Genomic DNA, 22,056 nt, shown 5'->3' on the forward strand with positions numbered 1-22,056 from the left:
AGCTCATGACTTTTGTATACCTCATGGTGACCTCCAGTATCTGGCTGTATATAGCTGCTATATATTCAACTACTATATACAGTATATTGACCTGCTCGGTGCTACCTTTGTATGTTTACAGGAACCTGTCTTAATGAAAGCAGTGAGACTGAACGGGAACTGTGGCTCCTCAATGAGCCAAAAGGTGTTTTTTGTGCTTTGTGCTGCTTTGAGGTAACTATTGAGAGTTACGTCGGCAGTTGTCACAGCCTCAATTCAAACTGAAGTGTCCGTTTTTTTCCAAAAGTCATTGAAACAACAGCAAATGGACTCGCTACAAATCAACACTGGCTCCTAAATCTTCACAGTTTCTATATAGCTGGTGTAAATATATATACATAATAAAAACAATATAGAAATATTTGAACATGAATCCTTTAGGTCACCAAGGAGCTGAAGTCCATTAACCATGACACTGGAAGTCAAAGGCCTAATTTCGAGCTCCATATTATCATGTACCACCTGACTGATTGTTCCCCCTATATGAAAACTTATACAAACGCTTCCGCTGATTTAGCAATTTGCCGGAAGCTCTCATTTCATTTCGTTTTTTTTTTTTCTTTCCCTGATCTAACACCAAGAGCTGCATCAAAGAAGAGTAAGAGCAGCAAAGCATGGACATTTATCATGGAGTCTTTTCAGCTGAAGGACGTGCATTTGCTCGCATGTTTGGAGATAAAGCTGCAGGTATCATTTGTTACAAAAGCCACAGGGCGTCAGCAAGTGGACGCAGCAAACGGTATCACGCGCTGAACAGCTTCCAACTGTTTCATAATTCATCATCAGAGTGCACTTTAAAGTGTGTTCAACGCTTTGTGTACAAAATATTACACCAATATTTTAAAACTAGGATCCAGTAAGTGACTGGAACAACGTTGCACAATGATGAATACAGCACTGTCCTAATGTGAGCCATACAATAGGTTAACATCCACCTGTTTTATGCACATGTGAATACCAGGATGAAATCTTGCAGACATTTTGCATAAAATTAGAAGTAAAAGTAGAAACGTTGGCATCTCAAACGAAGGTCAATGTGAATTAGTGCAAGTAAAGAATGAAGAGTGAAAACGTCACTTATATTATGACAATGAGAATCAGCAATGGAACATGACCAAGAAGCAAATTTCCAAATAATCCATCCATCAATAATACGTCATTAAATTGCACCTTCTTAACCTAACCTCCTAATGACCCAGACTTTAACTTTTTCCGCCACCCACTGCTTATCTCTGTGAATTAACTCCCATTATTTGCTTCAGGGTAACATGCACACTTAAATGTTACATTTGGTGGAAGATACTCTATTATTCCAAGAGTATATTATTACAGCCTTTTACCTAAAATGTGCACACACATAAAATTAAGTTGTGAATAATTTATGTCTGGTCTTACTATTCAAAATAACATTAGATGCTATAAAATGTCAATACAAACTAAATTATGTTGTCAATCGGGTGGCTATGGTTTGTTGTCTTTAAAAAAGGTGGGTCCCCATATAAAAGCTTTGTGAAACACTGCTTCAAGTGATGCAACAGTGTTTTTATCTTTTTTTTTTCAATACTATATCCTCACTTGATCCTGTCATTGTTCAAGTGAAAATGAACAATTAAAATGAAATTTTCCTTTGGTTAGGGTTCTGGTGCAGTCTTGGTGGCTGCAAACTCGCAGACTAGTTTGTTTACGTTGTGTAATTCAAAAGTCTTGGAGGGAACAGTGTTCCGAGTGTAGACCCACACCCTGACCTTACATCACCTTTAAAGCAGTGAAAAAGAATTACTATTATTATTATTATTTGTAGTATAGTAGTATTTAAAATTAAACCACATGCAAATGTACAAACACGACACTTGAGTGAAGAGAACACCATTCACATGCAACTGAAATAAACAAGTAAAATACTCACAGACCCAATAATCACAAAAACAGTTCATACAAATTAGCAGAGATAAATACAGTGTGACTAGGGCTTGTTCATTTATAATCTTCAATTTGGATTAAGATGGTTGCATTTTTCATTGTCATAAATTGAAGGGATCAGTGTGTGTTTTTAATGTTAAATGAGGATTAAATCGCATTAATAATAATAACAATTATAACAATTGACCGAGGAAAGTGATTTTAAAAGGAGTCCAGTGATCAGAAAGCGATATGTGAATGTGTCCAACCACAGAGTTTCAGAGTTGGAAGAATAAATGAGTTTCAGCACCACACACACACACACACACACAGTTCCTGTGTGCTTCATGATTTATTTGCTGTTTCCTGAGTGACTATTACCTGCCGATCCCGAGGACAGCCGCGTCGCGATGGCGCTGCGAGGACTGCGTGGACTTCCCGGACAAACCCGCACCAGCTCGTCCTGACACTGCAAACAGATCACCTGGTTCTCCTGGTGGTTCTCCCCGACTTTGCTGCAGCCGATGGGCTCCCCACCCGCCGCCTGGATCTTCATACCTGAGCTCATCTGACGGACCAGTCGCATGTCTGCCGCCGCTTCATGCTCGAGCATCTTCCTCGGGACGACTGCACCGCCGGCGCTCGCACTTACTGTTATTATTACGCATGGCTTTGCGGTGTGAAGGCACCAACTTCTGTGCTTGGTACCTACAGCATCCGTAGCTCCACCCACCCCTCTCCTCCTGTGTATTCAAACATTATGATGGTGGTGGTGCTGCTGCTGCTGCTCACTCCGGCTCACCTCCGCTCCAGTACCCTGTCAGCCTCTCTGTGCTCGTGGAGGAAGCTGGTGATGTTGCAGTCTTTACGCACCACACTGCAGGCGTGGCAGCTTCACGTGGTTCCGGAGATCAGAAGTTCTTGTGGAAAATGTGCATTGTCTTGATGACTAAGCCATAACAAGTACATGGTAACGGATCATCCAATGCCAACTTAAAGATGTTGTGCTTAACTTTAAAATGTGATTTATGTTAGAATTATTTTCAAAAGATCAGCTTCATATCACTCTCTGTATTTCACAGCAGAAGTGTTTAGATCTTGTTTGTCTTTGTGACACAGGAAGTGATTTGTTTTTCATCAAAACAGAGACAGCAGCAACAATGTGTTGGTGAAGCGAGACGTCTGTAAACGGATTGGATTATGATTTATTAAGTAAAATTGTATCTTTGGAAAAACTCAAAACTTTCAGCAGTGGGATGGATTATATATCCATTCTTGCCCCTGTATACACTCAACTGTCCCCACAGTCAGGTGTAATTATGCTCGACAGAGGAACTAACGTACAAGTATTGTCATCATGTTTCTGTTCATGAAGACCAAACAACAGAGGAATAATATCATCAACAACAAAAGTTTAAAGTTTAATTTTAATGTAAGCTAAATTATAAGTCATCAGGTGCATGCACACAGCAAATGTGTCCCCACTGGCAGCCATGTTTAAGTGAGAGCGCACACAGTACGTTTACATGCACAGTTTAATCGAGCCATAGTCTGACTAAGACAGGCAATTGGACAACATGACCAATTATATGTGAGGAAAAATCCGCTTCCATCGTGGCGCTGTATCTCTCTTGAAGCTAGCGCGTATTGACTCATTTTCCTGTCGAGCTGGATCACTCTGTGGTTCTGTATGTTTCGTACCTGCTGCTCATGTTAATCGAGATACAAATTAGATGGAGCATGGCAAGACACCGCTGCTCTATGATTTCCAGCAACAGTACTACAGTTTATACAACGTCCGCTTCTACTTCCAGGGCAAAGACCGGAATAATCGCACCATGAATGGCATTATTTAGGTATGTTAGTCCGATTAAGACTAACTAGATTTTGGTCGGACTATCCTGTTTACGTGACAGTATTTACAAATGTTAAAACTGGACTTTTAACATGCATGTAGACCCATGTCTCATTCTGGATTTTGGTGACAGGGACACACTCGCTGTGCACTCGGCACAGTCAGTGCTGCCTGTGTTAGGACGCCATGCAACCACACTTCAAAACACCTGAATTATACCTTTTTAAGATGTGTTCTGGCAGAAAGTTAAAGGTCCAGTTTGTAAGAATGACGTCTAAAGATGACACTGCAGAACAAACAAAAGACTTAAGAGACGTAGAGCTCATTTTTACAATTGTGTCAAGGAATGACAGTGGCCTTCACATACAGAATGTTGCTCTTATTTGTTTGTGTGGTAAATGGAGGTGCTTACCTGAAAACATATAAACATTCTATTTTTATTTCAGTCATTATACACTAAATATTTATTGGAGTATTTTGAATATCTGCCAATAAACCCTCCTAAATGTTGTACACTGGACCTTTAAAGTTATCATGCTAGTCAGTTAGCCCACAACTGGCTCATGTTACATTCTGATAAATTCAACAATGACAGAAACTTGGAAACACAATATGTAGGTTAGGTCCATAACATTAATGTCCCAGACATTGTAGACATTTTAAAAGCAGAACTGTGTGTTTGTTTGCATATTCCAGCCTTGGATGAGCTGAATATTTGGACATGAGACATCAGTTGAGGAAGTCCCTATGGCTCAAGGGAAATAGCCCAGTTCTGTCAGGTAATAATTCAGCTCCTGCAGAAATACTGTTCTACATTTACAAGCAGAGTGTGGACTCAGACTCAGCTCAGCGAGGCCCCGACTTGCTGCCAGGAAATCAAACTGTGTGTCGGCTTTAGTTTGTTCATCATCTCTTATTTTACACCCAATGTGCACAGGAAGAAGAGTAATACTGATAATTGTGATAATTGTACTAACCTTTTATCCGTGTGTTCGGTCTGATAGTAGCGCTGAAGGTGATTCAACTTCATTTTCCTCACCTCTGGGACATCCACGACGTGTTATACACAGACGAGGACAAATGGAGACAATACGAGGGGACAGTTGCTGAAATCCCTTTTTACAAGCTCTGACTAATGGTGATCAGTCTGTATCTCCTCTGGCAGCAGTGGAGCACATAAGTTGCTAATGTATCTTTGGCTACACTGAAGGACTTTCTACTCAGCCGATGGTGTCTTTGGGGGAAAAATAAATAAATCACAGACCAAAGAAACTGAGCAAGAGCTGACATTTGGTAATGCTCTAGATTCGGCTAAGGTCCATGACTTGATTAAAAAGATCCAGCGGTGCAATGGCTCCTCAACCTTTTCTGCAGGACCCGTGTTCGGCAGATTAAAGATTCAAGCCTATTCGTTCCTGTCCCATACAGTGGAAAGTGCAGTTACTTAGTTAACCCTTTAAGCCTGATTGGTCCCTACAAATGCCCTTTTTTTAACCGTTGTTCAAAGTTAATGCCTAATGTCCTAAATGAATGTTTAGAAACAGCTTTTTAATCTTTCTTGGGCTCATTTGGAATGTTGGACTAGACGAAAAACAATCATTTATATCACTGTAAATCCCTCCGCTGTGCGGCCATTTTTGTAGTCCTTTGAAAGGGGAGAAGCTACTGAATTATTATCACATTTGGTATTTTTGTGGTCAAGGAGTTGCTGAAGGGGATCAGTGTCATCTGTGTGCATGGAATCATTGCGAGCATTGTGTTATCCTCTGTCAGAAAAAAAAAAAATGTCCTCCTTTTGGTTTACTCAATTTTACTCAGGCATAGTAGCAGACAAAATATTTCTATCACTGGTTATACGTTCTCTGAGGTCCCTCGATGTCCTTAGACACCAAGAAGATAAAGATGCAGATGAATTAATTATTGTGGAGTAATTCTTCAATTACTTTGGGTATGGTTTTTTTTAGGTATTTTTCTCTGAAATATTGAGTCGGCAGATCTTTATATCTTTACAGCAAAAGAAATCACACACAATCATCTTCTGTCTGACTTCTTAGTCTGTAAATGCTTTATTTACATTTCATTTGGTGTCATTAATAGATATTCTCCTGCTACTGCAGCTCGTGTGCTGCATGAACAATAGTCCTCAGTTTTCTTTTTGTAAATGTCATGGTATTGTCTGAATAAGAACTTAACAGTGAAGCAGAGAAGAATAATAGTGTGTGTGTGTGTGTGTTTTAATGTCTGGTCTCTGTTGCCGCAGGAAGCATAGCAAACAGTAGGTGGCGGCACAGAACATCAGTTCACTGGAAGCACTGCCACCAGTCAATGATTGACCTACCAGGGAGCTGATTTATTTCAGACTGTTTCCATCATTTATTCTCTGCGATACACTTGTTGTGGTTCGACATGTTGTGTGTTCAGAGATGGTCCTCGACACACTGTGGTTGTTATTAGCGGGTTTTTGAGTGACTTACTTTTTGCCTTTCTATTATTTTGAATCTATCTGGCCATTCTTCTCTGATCTCTAGCATCAACAAAGCATTATATACCAGGGGAGTGCTGTACACTCTGTATTTTCTCTTTTTTTTTAAGTATTCTCTCTAAATCCCAGTAGAGCAGATGTTTCTGAAATACCAACAACTCAAATTCACTCAAATCACCTCATTCTAATGCTCACTGTGAACTTTGTAAGTTCACCTTCACCATGTCTATGCTTTAAGTTTCTAACAAGTAAATCTAGCCGTACAGTGGCCAGTGAGTGTAGATCTCAAGATAACATTCACAGGCTGAGGCCAGTTTGATCTTCATGGTCTAGTACACCTCTGTAACTGCCACACCCCTCCATCTGACGACAGGACAGAACGGCCATTAGTTAGCTGACGACTACAGTTCTCTGTACTTTCCCAGAAGTTGAATAGGTGTTGCTTTTTGTTTGTTTGTTTTCATAATCTGTTTATACAAATACAAATAACCACAGCTGAATGATTGCACATGGAACACAAATTGAAGGGTTGGCAGAAGCAGATTGAGATCACTCGCCGACATAATTATCAAAGCAACTTTTATTTTATTTCAGAATGATTACCTTCATCGTGGTTTTTTAACTAACCTGTTTGTTTGTGTGCGGCAAATGCAGATTGTGATGACATTTTCTAGGGATGTAGGCTATGACCCAAGGAAAATGATTAGATTTAGGTGGAGGTTTGTACTCTCTGAGTGTGCTCTCGCGTTTTCAGCATAAAAGGATCTGAGAAACACGCGTCTCTTTCATGATACAACACTTTGTGTCCTAAATGTCCCAGGATTTAAAGGAGCGCGTATACAAGGACTGCATGTCCACCATTGCTTTATATCTATGTTAAAGCGATGTTGAGCAGATAACTTCCCACATGGAGCAACCTGTTTAGTTTCAGGGGACTGTATAAGACGAGGCTGATGCAGTTTTCCTGCAGGAGGACACACAGGGACAACCTGTCGAGCTCGATGGTTTTCTGAAAGGTTCAACACCGACCAGCTGAATAAGTTAGTGGTTGAAAAAGAAGCACTGTCATTAATCTTTGCATTTAGCTTTGTATTACTAGAATGGGGGTAGTATTTTTGAAAAATTGTGACATCCATCGACAGCCCTGACAATAATAATGAAATAACTTGACTTAAATAAACAATCACATATAGTAAATATCATATGCTCACACACACACACGCCCTAAGTACGCTTATTTATAGATACATACACACACCACAGCATTCTTACATATACACCTAGACACTATAATTATAGCAATATAATATATTAATAATCAATACATTAAAAACTAAAACTAACGTGAATAAAAAAACAGAATAAATATTTGTTTTTTAAGTTTTTTTGTGAAAGAATCCCACAAGCTCTTGTCTCACTGTCTCTCTGTCTCACTGGTCTGTTGACGCACTTCTCTGTCTCACACACACACACACGTATACTGCTGACATACTGTCCTGCTGACACACGTGTTAGCAATGCCATTCACGTGTTAACATGTATAACAGTTATTCTTTCCTTCTCTTCCTCACATGTGATGCACAGCATGTTACGCTGTTTTGTTTTGAAAGCTAAATTAGAGTTAATTACTGTATTTATGATAATTGAGTTAAGTGTGTGGAACATACGGCTCCTTTCATCCTTTGTCTCATACTTTGACGCCTGGGCGCGGACACCTGAAAACTGCATGTTCAGTTCACCACCGCGTAATTTGCTTGGCAGCACAGTGCAAAACAAACGTGCGCCCAGGCGTATTCACCTGAGATATTACCGAAAGCCATCAGGGTGCTCTTCCTGTTTCGTATTTTAGTTTGGTTTCCGGTGCATTTATTTTGAACAGCATCCTCCTCCCTTATTTCCTCCTGTTGCAATGTCTCAAGTTTAGCATTTGTTTTCTTTTGTTCAAATGGCAAATATACAAACATACAGTATAATATTTCAATCATTTTAAATTTTGTTGTCAGGTGAGGATGTGAATGAGGGGGAGCAGCCGTCATTGTTACGATCACTAGTGCTGAAACCATATCCATTCTGGTCTTGGAGGGCATCACCTTTAAACAGAGTTGAAAATAATTAAAGGTCTTGTTCTTTTGCATTTGTCAGAAAAACAGGAAAATGTAGAACATGAAGTCATTATTTGCTCCTTTATGTTAATGACTCCACAGTTGAGTACCTGCATTTCCTTCATATGTACATGGCGTAAAGAGTGCGACCATCATGGGTATACAAGTCCACCCTGAGGGTCCACGTCTTTTTCTGGGTCACAGAGAAGACCTTGCTCAGACCAAGCCAGTGATTCTCTGATGGAATAAGCAGAGCATGGAAAACAAATAATTATAGATGCGTTTCAAATCAGTTTCCACACAAAATTAAACCCTGTGCACCAAAAACAGACTTTAAGATTTTTACTGAAACAGTCATCACATCTGCATTATGCTTCCAAAAATTGGTCAAAGTTCGTCCTCACAGTGCAATGCGAGCGTTCCTTTACGCCACAAAATGATAGGCCTCGTTCTGCTCGACAAACACTTCACTCACATAATGACACACGGCAGCCGTCAGCGCAGTGTAGCAGGTTACTTACGCATTAGGTCTCCAAAACCATCTTTATATTCTGTCCAGCTTCTGCGGAAAGAAACGTCTCGTCCACTGCGTCTCTGCAGCACCGTCCAGCCTCCATCTGTCTGCATCTCACAGTACACCTGAGCAGGTAGACCAGGAAATGTGTAAGAAAACATAAGAAATAAAAACAACAAAGCTGATAACATAACATAATATACTACACACATACGACTGTACACACTGAACTGTTGCCCATTGAGACACTCTGATATTGTTTTCTTGATTATAATTATTAAAAATGATTTGTATTTCTCTTTCAAAACATTAAACATATTTAAAGAATATCATGAGACTGTTAGACTTGTTTGGTGTCAATCATGCATATTGTGCGAAATTAATATTTCCAGAGCAGAAACATAAGTAAGTAAGTACTGTTCCAGTCAGTGCATCACTTTCTCTGAACCTGTCAGTGTATCATGTCACATCATCGTTACCTGGAAGACTTTTTTGAACTCCAACAGGCTGGATTACGTAAACACCACTGATACATGATATGTAATAATATGCTCCGTCTCTAGCAATAACACAGAAACAATTATCAGAGTGAGACTTGATGGTCGGAAATAAACAATGTAAAGATATAAACATTATAGTCGGAGCCTTAGAGAGAAGAAAGTTGATTCAGAACTCTGGCCCAGTTCTTTGACCTATTCCACTTGGCAAAAAACACAATTCCTTTCCAAGTTTCTGTGTCAGTTTGTGGTAAACGCCTGGTACAGTACTTATATAAATGCTCACTGTTGACAGTTGAAATCCACAGATGAATAACATAAACAGGATCATTGAAGGAGTTTTTCTTTTATTATTATTTTATTTGTGGATTAGGTAAACTGGAGTGGTTGCTTGTGGTGATCTGTCCACGGTGTATCCTGCCTTTCGCCCTATGTCAGCTGAGATTGGTATCCTCATGTGATGGATCTTGGATTTTATCACAGAGAGTCTTAAAATGTTAATGTCAAACATCCATAAAGCATTTTGAGTGGCGCTTGATTTGTTCAAAATTAATATATTGAAGATGCCCTGATGGTGTTGATGGATTGCCTTGAACTTGTATTATTGTATTATTGACCTACATTAGCCTCAGCTGTATTTTGTGCTACTAGGTTTGGATCATGAACATCAGGCCCAGTGTCACTAGGGGGCAAAAGATTTACTGAAGATCACTGATCACTTTACCACTAACTGAAGAATTCAACTGTATTAAGTTAGGATTTTTGTATTGTTTCAGAGTGGTGACAGTATGGGTTATTGTGGTTTTGATGATCTACTAGTTTATGTGCTTGTGACACGTCATTCGACCCTACGTCATTTACTGCTGGCACTGGGCCTGATGAACACGAGATTTGACCTTTAAATTTAATGTCTTCCAGGTGTGTCGATGATAACTTAATGAGTCCACAACGTACAGAGCTAAAAGTATCTTGTTTGACAAGTTTGGTAACTGCATGTGTTCTAATTCAATTCAAACCAAAGTCTCCCGTTTTTTACTTTACCAAACATTCACCTTTCTGTGTTTTGACAACAAAATCAGACAAACTGACTCACAATGTACAACTCAACATGTCAACGTCAAATCTCTTGTTCATGACCTGAGGCTAATGTAGGTCAGTAATGCAAGTTCAAGTCATTCGAGACACCATCAGGGCATCTTCAATCTGCTAATCCATCTACATACAGCTCTTTTTGAACAAATCAAATGCCACTCGAAATGCTTTATGGATGTTTGACGAAGAAACGTATAATAAAAATTTGTTTGACATTAACGTTTTAAGGCTATTGTGATCTGTAATAAAATCCAAGATCCATCCATCCATCTTCTATCACTTTATCCTATACATGAGGGTCGTGGAGGGTGCTGTGTTAATCTCAGTTGACATCACCCTGGCCAGGCCATCACAGGGCCACATATAGAGACAAGGATCCACCCACTCCCACACACACACACACATAGAGGGAGAACATGTAAACTCCATGCAGGAAGGCCCTTGTTTCTGACCGGGTCGCAAACCTTCGACCGGTCTTCTTGCTGCAAATGCAAGAGTGCTAACCACTAAACCAACCATGTGGCCCAGAATTCAGGATATTATGTCACAAATAAAATAAAATAATAAAAAAACAAAACTCCTCCAATGATCCTGTTTATTTTATTCATCTGTGGATTTCAACTAGCAACAGTGTGCATTTCTAAGTACTGTTCCAGGCGTTTACTATTTGACACAGAAACTTGGAAAGGAACTCCAACTGGAATAGGTCAAAGAACAGGGCCAGAGTTCTGAACATACCGTACATGTGAAAGAAAACAAAAATACTTTAAGGGGAATGTGGCACAGTTTTCTCCTCCCCAGGAAGCAACAGACTTAAAATACTAAGGAGGAGTGGTGGCTTAGTCAGTCAGGGAAAAGGAGCTGCCTCCGTTTGAGACACACACAGGTAAGTGTCAAGAGACAGAAATGATTAACCTTTACTTTCCTTTACAAAGCACAACGTGAGATATATCAGTTCAAACTAAATGGTCACTGTAAAATGCAGGTCAAAATGAAGAGTCTGGTTTTATGTTGTGGACTCATCTCGGCACTTCTCTTGAGCAGCACAGCACAAGTCGAGGTAAATGAAGAAAACCTATACTTTCTTCTTTCTAAGGCTCCGACTATAATGTCTATATCTTTACACTGTTTATTTCCGAGCAGCAAGTCTCACTCTGACAATTGTTTCTGTGATATTTCTAGGGACAAAGTGGCCAAAGTCCTTCTCATCAAGGTACATACAGAGCATATTATTACATATCATTTCATAGGATGTAGACACCATGCGTTCATATGGACTGAAGGTTGTTTTTCTCTTGTCATGTGCACCTCAGGAACAGACTGCACACAGATTCATTCTCGGAACCCTGCAGCGCCCAGTGGTGTTTATGTAATCAAGCCTGTTGGAGTCAAAAATACCTTCCAGGTAACAAACGTGACATGATAGAATACAAAAAAAACAAGATCACAGTGTATCAATGGGCAACAGTACAGGTGTACCATACCTCTGTTGTGTGTTTTATGTTATGTTATCAGCTTTGTTGTTTTTATGTCTAACAATAGGTGTCATCAGTCTTTAGTAAACAATGAACAGCCGTTTTCTTACACATTTCCTGGACTACCTGCTCAGGTGTACTGTGAGATGCAGACAGATGGAGGCTGGACGGTGCTGCAGAGACGCAGTGGACGAGACGTTTCTTTCCACAGAAACTGGACAGAATATAAAGATGGTTTTGGAGACCTAATGCGTAAGTAACATGCTACACTGCGCTGACGGCTGCCGTGTGTCATTATGTGAAGTGTCTGTCGAGGCCTATCATTTTGTGGCGTAAAGGAACGCTCGCATTGCACTGTGAGGATGAACTTGGTTTAATTTTGTGTGGAAACTGATTTGAAACGCATCTATAATTATTTGTTTTCCATGCTCTGCTTATTCCATCAGAGAATCACTGGCTTGGTCTGAGCAAGGTCTTCTCTATGACCCAGAAAAAGACGTGGACCCTCAGGGTGGACTTGTATACCCATGATGGTCGCACTCTTTACGCCCTGTACAAAAACTTTAGAGTGGGCGATGAGACATCAGGTTTCAAACTACATGTTGGGGAATACGATGGAAATGCAGGTACTGTAAGAAACATATACTGGCTCACTTTGGCCTTTTTACAACACTTTTTATTGCTGTTGCTGTAAATACAGTATAATCAAATGTAACCAAACATCGTTAATAAAGAGACATATGTAAAATATGTACAGGAGCAACCCTGAACATTTACAACCCTGAGTTAAAATATTGTTGAGTTTAGTTGCCAAAGAAACTTGAAATACAGAAACAAGGACTTGCACTCTTCTTCTCCCCTGGTTGAGATGTTTTTGGGAGGGATAGTGAGGCCTTTTAGGATTAATTGCAACTTGATGTGATTTTTTTCTTTATTTCTAAAAACACATCATTTTAATTTTTTTGACTTCATGCATTCCTTACATATAACATTTACTAAAACGAATTAGCAAAGTTAATCTGGACATACAATTGGGGAGTAATGAACATAAATGAGCAAATAACGACTTCATGTTCTAGACTACATTTTCCTGCTTTCATCACATATGTAAAAGAACAAGACCTTTAATTATTTTCAACTCTATTTAAAGGTGATGCCCTCCAAGACCAGAATGGATATGGTTTCAGCACTAGTGATCGTGACAATGACGGCTGCTCCCCGTGCATCTTTGGTGACATTGCTTGGTATAAGTGCGTCGGATCTAAGGAGGGTTGGTGGTACAGTCAATGCGGCTCTGCCAGTCTCAACGGTGACTGGCATGCTAGTGGTGATCACATCGGCTGGTCATCAGGCCTTTACTGGAGAACCGACAAATTTCCAAAACTTTACTCAGTCAAGGGCAGCAAAATGATGATCAAGTCTTGCTTAAAGAATTTTGTTGCAAAACATTTCATCAGGGGCCACACGGTGGTGTAGTGGTGAGCACTCTCGCCTTGCAGCGAGAAGACCCGGGTTCGAGCCCCGGTTGGAACAAGGGCCTTTCTGCATGGAGTTTGCATGTTCTCCCTGTGTGTGCGTGGGTTCTCTCCGGGTTCACAGTCCAAAAACATGCAATGTGGGGATTAGGTAAATTGGACACTCTAAATTGACCATAGGAGTGAGTGTGAGAGTGAATGGTTGTTTGTCTCTATCTGTGTGTGGCCCTGCGATGGACTGGCGAACTGTCCAGGGTGTACCCCGCCTATCGCCCGATGTAGCTGAGATTGGCACAGCACCCCCCGCGACCCTCTGGTGGAGGATAAAGCGGTTAGACGATGACTGACTGACATTTCATCAGTTGCTGAGCTCCTCATTGAGGAGCTTCATTTCAAAAGGTGGAAAAATATGAAACAGGAATGATGGATGCCGAAAACTCATACAATTACTGGATATCATTGTGTTTTTGAATTGCCCAGATGACAGATTTTATAATAAAAACAGCAAGTGCTAAACTTGAGACGTTGCATTTCCTGTGCTTATTTTGTTTAAGTGAACCCACGTTTCATTTTGTTTTATTGTCAAATGTTTTGTTTGTTTGCTTTGTTGCAATATGACGACCCCGGCTCATTACGGAGGGGGAAGCAAAAATTCACTAAAACTAAAATACAAAACAGGAAGAGCACCCTGAAGTCTGACATACAGCTAGACAAATAATATTTAAACTAAACTAAAACACAGGTCCAGGCCTTCTGGCACACACAGGCCAAGTGAAATGGCTAACAATTAATACTAACCCTCCACTACCAATAACACCATTACATTACAAGGAGGCATTTAACAAGAACAACAACAAGAAACAGAGTTACACAGGACGACATTTTACCTACAATATCAATAACAGGAGAGAGTGATGTCCTCTAGACTTAAATCTAACTAACTTGCTGTGATAGCTCGTGTTCCTGAATTTCGCTGATTGGAGATCAATAAAGATCCATGTTAACTTGTCTAACTGATCTCCCATTTTGTTGATGATGAGATATTTGTGCATGTGTGTGTGCAATCTGACAGCACAATTACATTCAAATAGAAGACACTTGCAGTTATAAATGTAAAATCTGTAACAAATCAAATTTGAATCGGCTGAGAGCAATGTGGCCGGTAATCAGATTGTAGCCTAAAAGAGAGAAAGACACAATTTCCTCCATAAGTACTGTAAAATTGTTCATAACTACATTTAAAATGCATTTATTGTGACTGTACTACAGCCGAGTGAGATCTTCCTGGAATTCCCTCCTCTGTACAAATGATGACAGTGCTGTCGTCCTTCTCCATCCCAAACCCAGCATAGAGGGGCTCAGTGAAAGTGCTGTAGAATGTGTGAAGGTGACTGAGGCTCCCAGAGGAGACGCTGTAGAAGGACAGGGTTCCACCAGGCCAGTCCAGATACACTCCAACCCTGTGGGATCGAGACAGAGGTGCTGGTATCTCCTCAATCTGGTCATTATGTTTAGCACTGTAGTGATCCTCAGAGCAGTACAGAGTCCAGGACTGGTCTGTGTCGCCAAACCCGGAGAGATACGGGCCTGCCTTTCGGCGGATGCTCCTCATAGCCACAGCAACATCCACCCAGGATCCCCTCCACTCCACTTCCCAGTAGTGGCGTTGAGTGAGGGCTTGGTGACAGAGAACCTGGGACACACTCTCAAACCTGTCAGGGTGATCTGGATACTGCTGCTCCCTCCTCACCCATGTCACCTGCTTCCCCCCGTCATACACAAAGAGGGATTTGGCTGCCGTGTCTTTGTTGAGCGTCAGTGTGCATGCATCTGTAGAAGACACAAATATGTTTTTATTAAATAATTCATTCATTCATTACAAAGAAAGAAAGTGACATAAATATATATTTTAGCTCTATTCTGCCATCTGTTGGACAAATGACAACACAGCAATTAATAAAAACCTTCATAAACCTTTAGGTGCATGTACTGTAAGTGAGAATACATCACTTACACTTCAGTGTTGATTTCAAGTAGCACTCCGCATTATGGTCCACACTGTAGACACGGATTAATGGATGAGAAACGTTAATCCACAACAGACACCAAAATGAAGAATATATAGTTTTTGGAACCAAATAATAATAAGCCTTTGATATTTAGTTTTACTTTTTCTTGCCCCACCATGTTTTTACAGCTGCCCAATTTAAAAAAAAAACATTGTCGCTTACTATACAAACCAAGAATGACTTTCTGGTATGCGAAGGCCACCATAGTTCCCCGACATATTTGGGAGAGGTGAACAGTCCCCTGTTTGTTGCGATATACAGCTTTTACCATTAACTGTTAGTGCCCCCTACATGCTGGAACTTAAAGGAGCAATGTTTACATTTTTATTACATTTTTGTAATCCACTGTTTTACCTGAGTATTTCTAGTTTACACTGTGGGTTGTCCCGCTGACCAGCGAGCAGCTTCACTCCAGAGTCCTGCAGGTAATTGTAGCTGAGGTCCAGCTGCCTCAGGTAAAATGGGTTGGAGCTCAGTGCTGCAGCCAAATAAGCACAGCCTTCCACTGTGACTCCACAGAATGACAACCTATGTTCACACACAAATATGCTGATTGACATTCATTGTCACATTTTCTAGATAAGATTTCTATTTACTAGATGACTATGGGCTGACCTTAACGTCTCCAGTTTGCATTGTGCACTAGCCAGTCCTTCAGAAAGCAACTTCACCTCAGAGTCCTGCAAATCATTCCCACTCAGATCAAGCTCTGTCATGTGAGAGGTGTCCGAGCCAATGATTGAGGCAAAATCACTGCAGCATTTCTGGAGACTCCCATCATTTGTCCTGTACATGAGAATATATTCTGTCTTAATTATTTTCGGTTGCCTTATTAAAACAAAAGGCTGCACTGGAATAATACTGTATGGTGTACATATGACTGTCATTATGCATCCTTGTGTTATATTTTTGTGTTCACCTTAATTTCTCCAGTTTACAGTCTGGGCTCCTCAGTCCGGCAAACAGGAGCTGAAAGTCTGGACCCTGCAGGTTTTTTCGTCCCAGGTCCAGCTCTTTGAGATGGGTAGAGCTGCAGCTGAGAGCTGAGCCAATGGGATTGCAGCATTTGTGTGTAAGGCCACAGCAGCTGAGACTGGTAAATTATACATTTCAGATCAAATTATTTTTTTATATATGCTGCAAGGGCTGCAACAAACCTCTCTCTCTCTCTCTTGTCCATACATTTAAGTAAATGTGTCAGAAATCCCTTCATTGCTCTTACAGCTGAGTCAGCTTGTTTAGAATTATTCTGCCCTCTAGAGGACAAACTTTGATTGGTTTGTCTTTCAACAAATATGTTTGTATAAGATTCCGTGGTAAAAAATAGAATCAGGGCTGAGCATCAACACAAAATGCCATTCTCACTGAGTAAAATATAATGACAGGGTGAAACAAGAATGCTCATGTTGTACAAAATGGTGGAGGCACTGACCTCAGTGTTTCCAGTCTACAATGTGGACTCTTCAGTCCTTCAGTAAGCTGGGATACACCAGAATCTTTCACATTGTTGTTACTCAGGTCAAGATTTTTCAGTTGAGATACACCTGAGCTTAAAAGCAAGGCCAGATCTTCACAAGAACCATCCTTGAGCTTGCACTGATTCAACCTGCGGAAGAGGAGAATTTTATTTAAATGTATTTAAATTCAAGCAAGATATTTGTCAGAAAGAAGTTCAGGTTTTACCTTAATGTTTCCAGTTTGCAGTGATGGCTGCATAGTCCCATAGTCAGAGGCTTTAGTCCTGTTTTTTGAAAGTCATTAGCACTTAGGTCCAGTTCTCTGAGTTGGGTTGACTCTGAGCTCAGAACAGCCCCCAGTGCTTCACAGCAGCCTCCCTCCAGTTTACAACTATGCAATCTTAAAGATGGAAAAAAGAAGCTATATTATTATCCTTCATTCAACACTATTTATGGGAACAATAATAAACCTAATCCACAGGCCCTGCACAGTAAGTATTGTGTGCAGGGATGTGAAAAACAAAATACCACAAGGCAGAACAACCTCAGGCTATGGGAATGGTTTTTAATCGCATTTTTATCAGCTTCTCTCTGGTGTAAAAATTCACACTTATGCCCACTAATTTGTTTTAGTATGAAATTGACTTGAGTGTTACAGACCTCAACTTCTTCAGTTTACAATTTGGACTTGATAGTCCAACAGAAAGCACTATCACCCCTGAGTCTTTCAGGCTGTTGTCACTCAGGTCCAGCTCTATCAGGTGAGAGGAGGTCGAGTTCAGTGCAGAGGCCAAAAGTTGGCAGCTGGTTTCAGTGAGGTGGCACTGATTTAACCTACAAAGTGACACATGGGAGAAAATGACTCATGGAAAAAGTATATCAAGTAAATCTGTAGGCTGTAGGTAAAAGTCCAACATCAGCTGCAATAAAAGGTATCACTTCTGTCAGAACCTTGGAGAGCAATAAAATCTAATATGTAAGAAGAACAGAGGTTACTATGTGTGACAACTCACAGAGCATGTGTGGAGGAGGTTATGACAGGCAGCAGCTTCACTACTCCTTCCTCAGATCTTATGTACTTCTTCAGGTCAAACGTCTCTGTGGCCTCTGATGTCATCAATTCAAACGTGAGTGCTGACCACTGAACTGGAGACAGGTCTTTGGCAGCAAGTGTCCCAGAACTCATAAAACGCTGGATCTCCTGCACTAAAGACTCATCTTTGAGCTCACTTAGACAATGGAATAAGTTGAGCTTGGCCTCTGGTTCCTCTTTGATCTTCTCCTTGATAAACTGGGCAGTTCTTGCTACGTCTTCTTCTCCTACTGCGTCCACGTCAAGTATTCTGCCCAGGAGCTCCTGGTTTGATTTCAGTGACAGTCCCAGGAGAAAGCGGAGGAACAGGTCCCAGTGGCCGTCCTTGCTCGCCAAGGCTTTTTCAATAGCTGTTTGGTGAAATCTGAACACAGACTTGGGGAGCAACCATGTAGACATTCTTTTCAGATCTCCAACAAGAATGTTGTCCTTTCTTTGCATGTAGGAGTGATGGGCATACACAGCGGCCAGAAACTCCTGAACAGTCAAATGTACAAAACTAAAAGCCTCTTGCCTCCGTCTTCCCTCCTTCACAAACAACTTTGTGCAAACTCCCGAGTAAACAGTTGCCTCTTGCACATCACATTCTTTCAGGTCAGCCTCATAGAAGATCAGGTGGCCCTTCTCCAGTTGATGGTATGCCAGTTTAGCTAGCTTCAAAACAACACAGTCACTTTGTACTGGATTATGCCTTTCTCTCATCTTGTCCGTTTGACACAGGAGGAGATATGTGTACATCTCTGTCAAAGTGTTTGGCATGTGTCCTGTCAAGTTGTCGCACAACATTTTCTTCATCACAGTGGCAGTGATCCAGCAGAAAACAGGTATTTGACACATGACACAGAGACTCTTTGATGACTCGACATGGTTGAGGATTCTGATGGCGAGGTTATTGTCACACAAGTGCCTCCTGAAGTATTCCTCCCTCTGCTTTTCAGTAAAGCCCTTGACTTCTGTCCACTGGTGGATGTATTTTCGAGGGATATTGCTGACTGTGGCAGGCCGGGACGTGACCCAAACAAGGGAGTTACAGAGCAAATCTCCCGTGATGAGGTTTGTGATCAGGACATCCAGTGAGGCTGGCTCTGTCTCATCTCTCAAGACCTTGTTGAGCTTAAAGTTTAAGGGCAGGAGGGTCTCATCAAGACCATCAAAGATGAACAAGACTTGGGATTCTGTTCCCAATGTCTCAAGAGGTTTGCTGTCAGGGAAGAACTTGTGGAGCAGCTGCATCAGACTGTAGTCCTTGTCATGTATGTTGGGATTTAGTTCACGGAAAGGAAGAGGGAAAATGAAGGTGATGTCCTGGTTTTCTTCTCCTTCAGCCCAGCTTAGGATAAACTTCTGTGTACAGACAGTTTTGCCTACTCCAGGGATACCCAGGGTAAGCACAGTTCTGATCCCCTTGTCTTGATCGGGGTTGGGTTTGAAAATGTCACCAACTTTGATTATAGTTTCCCCTGCTGTCACATGGTTGAACCTCTGCTGCCTGGTTTCATGCTCGTCACTGAGGCCTCCCCATGCTCCTTCTATCACATGCAGTTCAGTGTAGATTCTGTTGAGGTAGACGTTCTCCCCCTCATCTGCAGTACCTTGATAAATGTTTTTGTACTTTTCCCTCAGGGTGAATTTCAGTTTGTCTCGAATTGCATGGTGGGGGATTTCTGTTCAAGAATTCAAAAATAATAATTGAGTTCAAATTTGAGCTATTCAAATATTGTGTCTGAAAATAGCTTTATAATTTGGAATTTGTGTGTGTTTATCTGCTTACCTTTGGGTGTTTGGTTGCTTTGGACTGATAAAGAAACACAGAAGAAAATGATGTTATCTGACCAAACTATTTAGTCCAAAAATCAGGTGGCGATCTTTAAAAAAGTCATGTTTTACCTTCCTCATACTTCTTCTTTAATGTTTCAGCAGACAGTTTCAGTTGCATCTTTGAAAGTATATGCACCGTGACTGTAACAGCGTCTTTGTAGCCATATGTCTGTACCAAAAGATCCACAGTGCCCTCTCTGTCCACCCCCTCAAGCCTAGCCTTTGGAATATGAGGAAATCCTTCAACAACTTTACTGGACAGATACCAGCGGAACGTCCTAAACTGTTCGACAACAAGCTCATCGAAGGTTTCCAACAGCAGCTCTGGGACAGACGCCATATCAGTTCTCCATATGGATCATATAGCTGACCATTCCTGTTACTGCGCGTCCATCCTTTGTCTGAAAACACTGAGCACTTTCAGTTTTGCCTTGATGTAGGCTAACGCTTGATGTGTTTGTTCACCGTTGACCCTGCTCCTCCTTATGTTATGACTACACTTGTTTGCGTGCTATAAACTAGTCAAGTCAGTGCAGGCAGGAGAGTGACTGGTATAGGGGTTGTTGATGGTAAACATGATAATGAAGTATAATAAAGTAGCTTTGGCCGAACACTGTGAGGTTGTGAGTATATCATGTGGTTCACTATGCAGTGTTAATGGTTTGAATCTCTGTCACCATCACGGAGGATCTTTGTTTTGTTAACTTGATCAACAATAAGAAATAGACAAGACACCTATGAGATGATCTTCTATATACCTTAGTTGGAACAGGTGCTAATTTGACTGGGTCTGGCAACCTTACAATGTTAGAAAATGATTAATGAATTACAGGAACTGCTATACTTCCTACCTGTATGTGTGATGTCAAGCCATGAATCAGAAGCATGATTGTCCTAATTAGTAAATCATTATGATGTTCTTTGACCGTTCAATCATAAAATGTGAAACGATCTAATAATTTGTAGCTGTGTGACAGATTTTATCCCTGTTGTTTTTTTTGTTTGTTTTTTATGTATATCCTCTGTGACTGCAGAACCTGTAACCCTGCAGGGTAAATTGGACTACATAAACCTTTTTAGATTGATTGACTATAAATGATTGAGTTATAAAGGCTTGAAAACACCAGCTGAGCAACATATTACTACATAGTCTAACTACCTACATATTATGCTGTTTATTCTTAAATACATTCACACATATGACTCACTGCATATACTGTACACTGAATGTATACAATATGCACCTTTATCCACACATAAACAAACACACTTAACATAACATAATTTGATTCAAAATTGGACACTCTAAATTGACCGTGGGTGTTGAGTGTGAGAGCGGATGTTGTTTGTCTCTATATGTGTCCCTGTGATGGACTGGTGACCTGTCCAGTAAGCTGGAGGGATGGATAATTTGACAAAATACTAAAGATACAAAACAGTACCATTGTATAATATTACATATTTCAGTTACTTAACTGTCCCCCCCAAAAAAATCTACACCTGTAGACTTGTATTTCTTAAGTCAATAAAAGACTAAATTAAAATGAATGAAATGACATTAAAAAAAATACATTAAAAAATTAAAGGTCGATTCACACATCTCCTCTATCCAGATCCAAGGGCTCCATAATTCATTAAACAACTAAACGTCTCCCTTAACTAAGTGCAACACCTCTTCCTTTCCTTAGTTATCTCCCTTCTCTCTTTCTCCTCGTTTTAACAGGGTCATCCTAGGTCAATCTGCACTTAATTCTTTCAGACCTTCTGAGGATTTCTGAAAAAGAACAAAAAAAAGGTGTTTACTCAATATTGTAAGAAAACAGGTTAAACTAACTCGTCATAAACATAATACATAAAGACTCACCTACACCATTTTATCTCAATATATATATTTCCCTATTCATCTCACGTGTCTGTGTGCATGTGAGTGGTTTGCTCTTTCTTTTTTTAACCTCTTAAGGACCTTTTTGGTATAAATGCTGACCTGGTCAACCTGGTCCTAATGAGGCAGAACCTAATTTCTGAGGAACTGTGGTTAGGGTTAAGATGTGAATTATGTTTGGGAATGGGGTTAGGGATTAAGGTAAGGAGCAAGGTTTTGTTAAAGGTGTCTAAACTAATGGAGGTCAATACAGGTTCTTAACATGAATATCTGCACAAATCTGTGTGTGTCTGTGTGTGTGAGAGAG

General features: G+C 40.5%; 3 protein-coding genes across 3 annotated transcripts in view; 1 reads left to right on the top strand and 2 right to left on the bottom strand.

Moving 5' to 3' along the window:
* LOC122766347 (anoctamin-4-like) overlaps positions 1-2,666 on the bottom strand; it is a 42,618-nt gene extending 39,952 nt beyond the window's left edge. Inside the window, exon 1 of the mRNA XM_044021113.1 lies at positions 2,320-2,666. Coding sequence (XP_043877048.1) covers positions 2,320-2,551 — 232 coding nt within the window. The 5' untranslated portion in view covers positions 2,552-2,666. The remainder of the gene's footprint in view (positions 1-2,319) is intronic.
* Positions 2,667-11,459: 8,793 nt separating this feature from the next.
* On the top strand, positions 11,460-13,481 carry LOC122765952 (angiopoietin-related protein 5-like). The gene is made up of 6 exons (XM_044020450.1): positions 11,460-11,540; positions 11,663-11,693; positions 11,794-11,885; positions 12,090-12,207; positions 12,402-12,581; positions 13,106-13,481. Exons 1-6 carry the CDS (start codon positions 11,460-11,462, stop codon positions 13,429-13,431), a joined length of 828 nt encoding a protein of 275 aa, XP_043876385.1. The 3' UTR covers positions 13,432-13,481.
* A 314-nt stretch (positions 13,482-13,795) lies between these two features.
* On the bottom strand, positions 13,796-20,421 carry LOC122765951 (NACHT, LRR and PYD domains-containing protein 12-like). Its single transcript, XM_044020449.1, has 11 exons — positions 19,937-20,421; positions 19,821-19,844; positions 17,970-19,713; positions 17,617-17,790; positions 17,183-17,356; positions 16,932-17,105; positions 16,419-16,592; positions 16,115-16,285; positions 15,854-16,027; positions 15,445-15,488; positions 13,796-15,260 (listed from the first exon to the last, which is right to left on the bottom strand). Exons 1-11 carry the CDS (start codon positions 20,205-20,207, stop codon positions 14,680-14,682), a joined length of 3,705 nt encoding a protein of 1,234 aa, XP_043876384.1. The 5' UTR covers positions 20,208-20,421; the 3' UTR covers positions 13,796-14,679.
* Between the last annotated feature and the right edge of the window lie 1,635 nt (positions 20,422-22,056).

The sequence above is a fragment of the Solea senegalensis genome, linkage group LG3, assembly GCF_019176455.1.
Source record: "Solea senegalensis isolate Sse05_10M linkage group LG3, IFAPA_SoseM_1, whole genome shotgun sequence".
In the NCBI taxonomy this organism is placed as follows: Eukaryota; Metazoa; Chordata; class Actinopteri; order Pleuronectiformes; family Soleidae; genus Solea; species Solea senegalensis.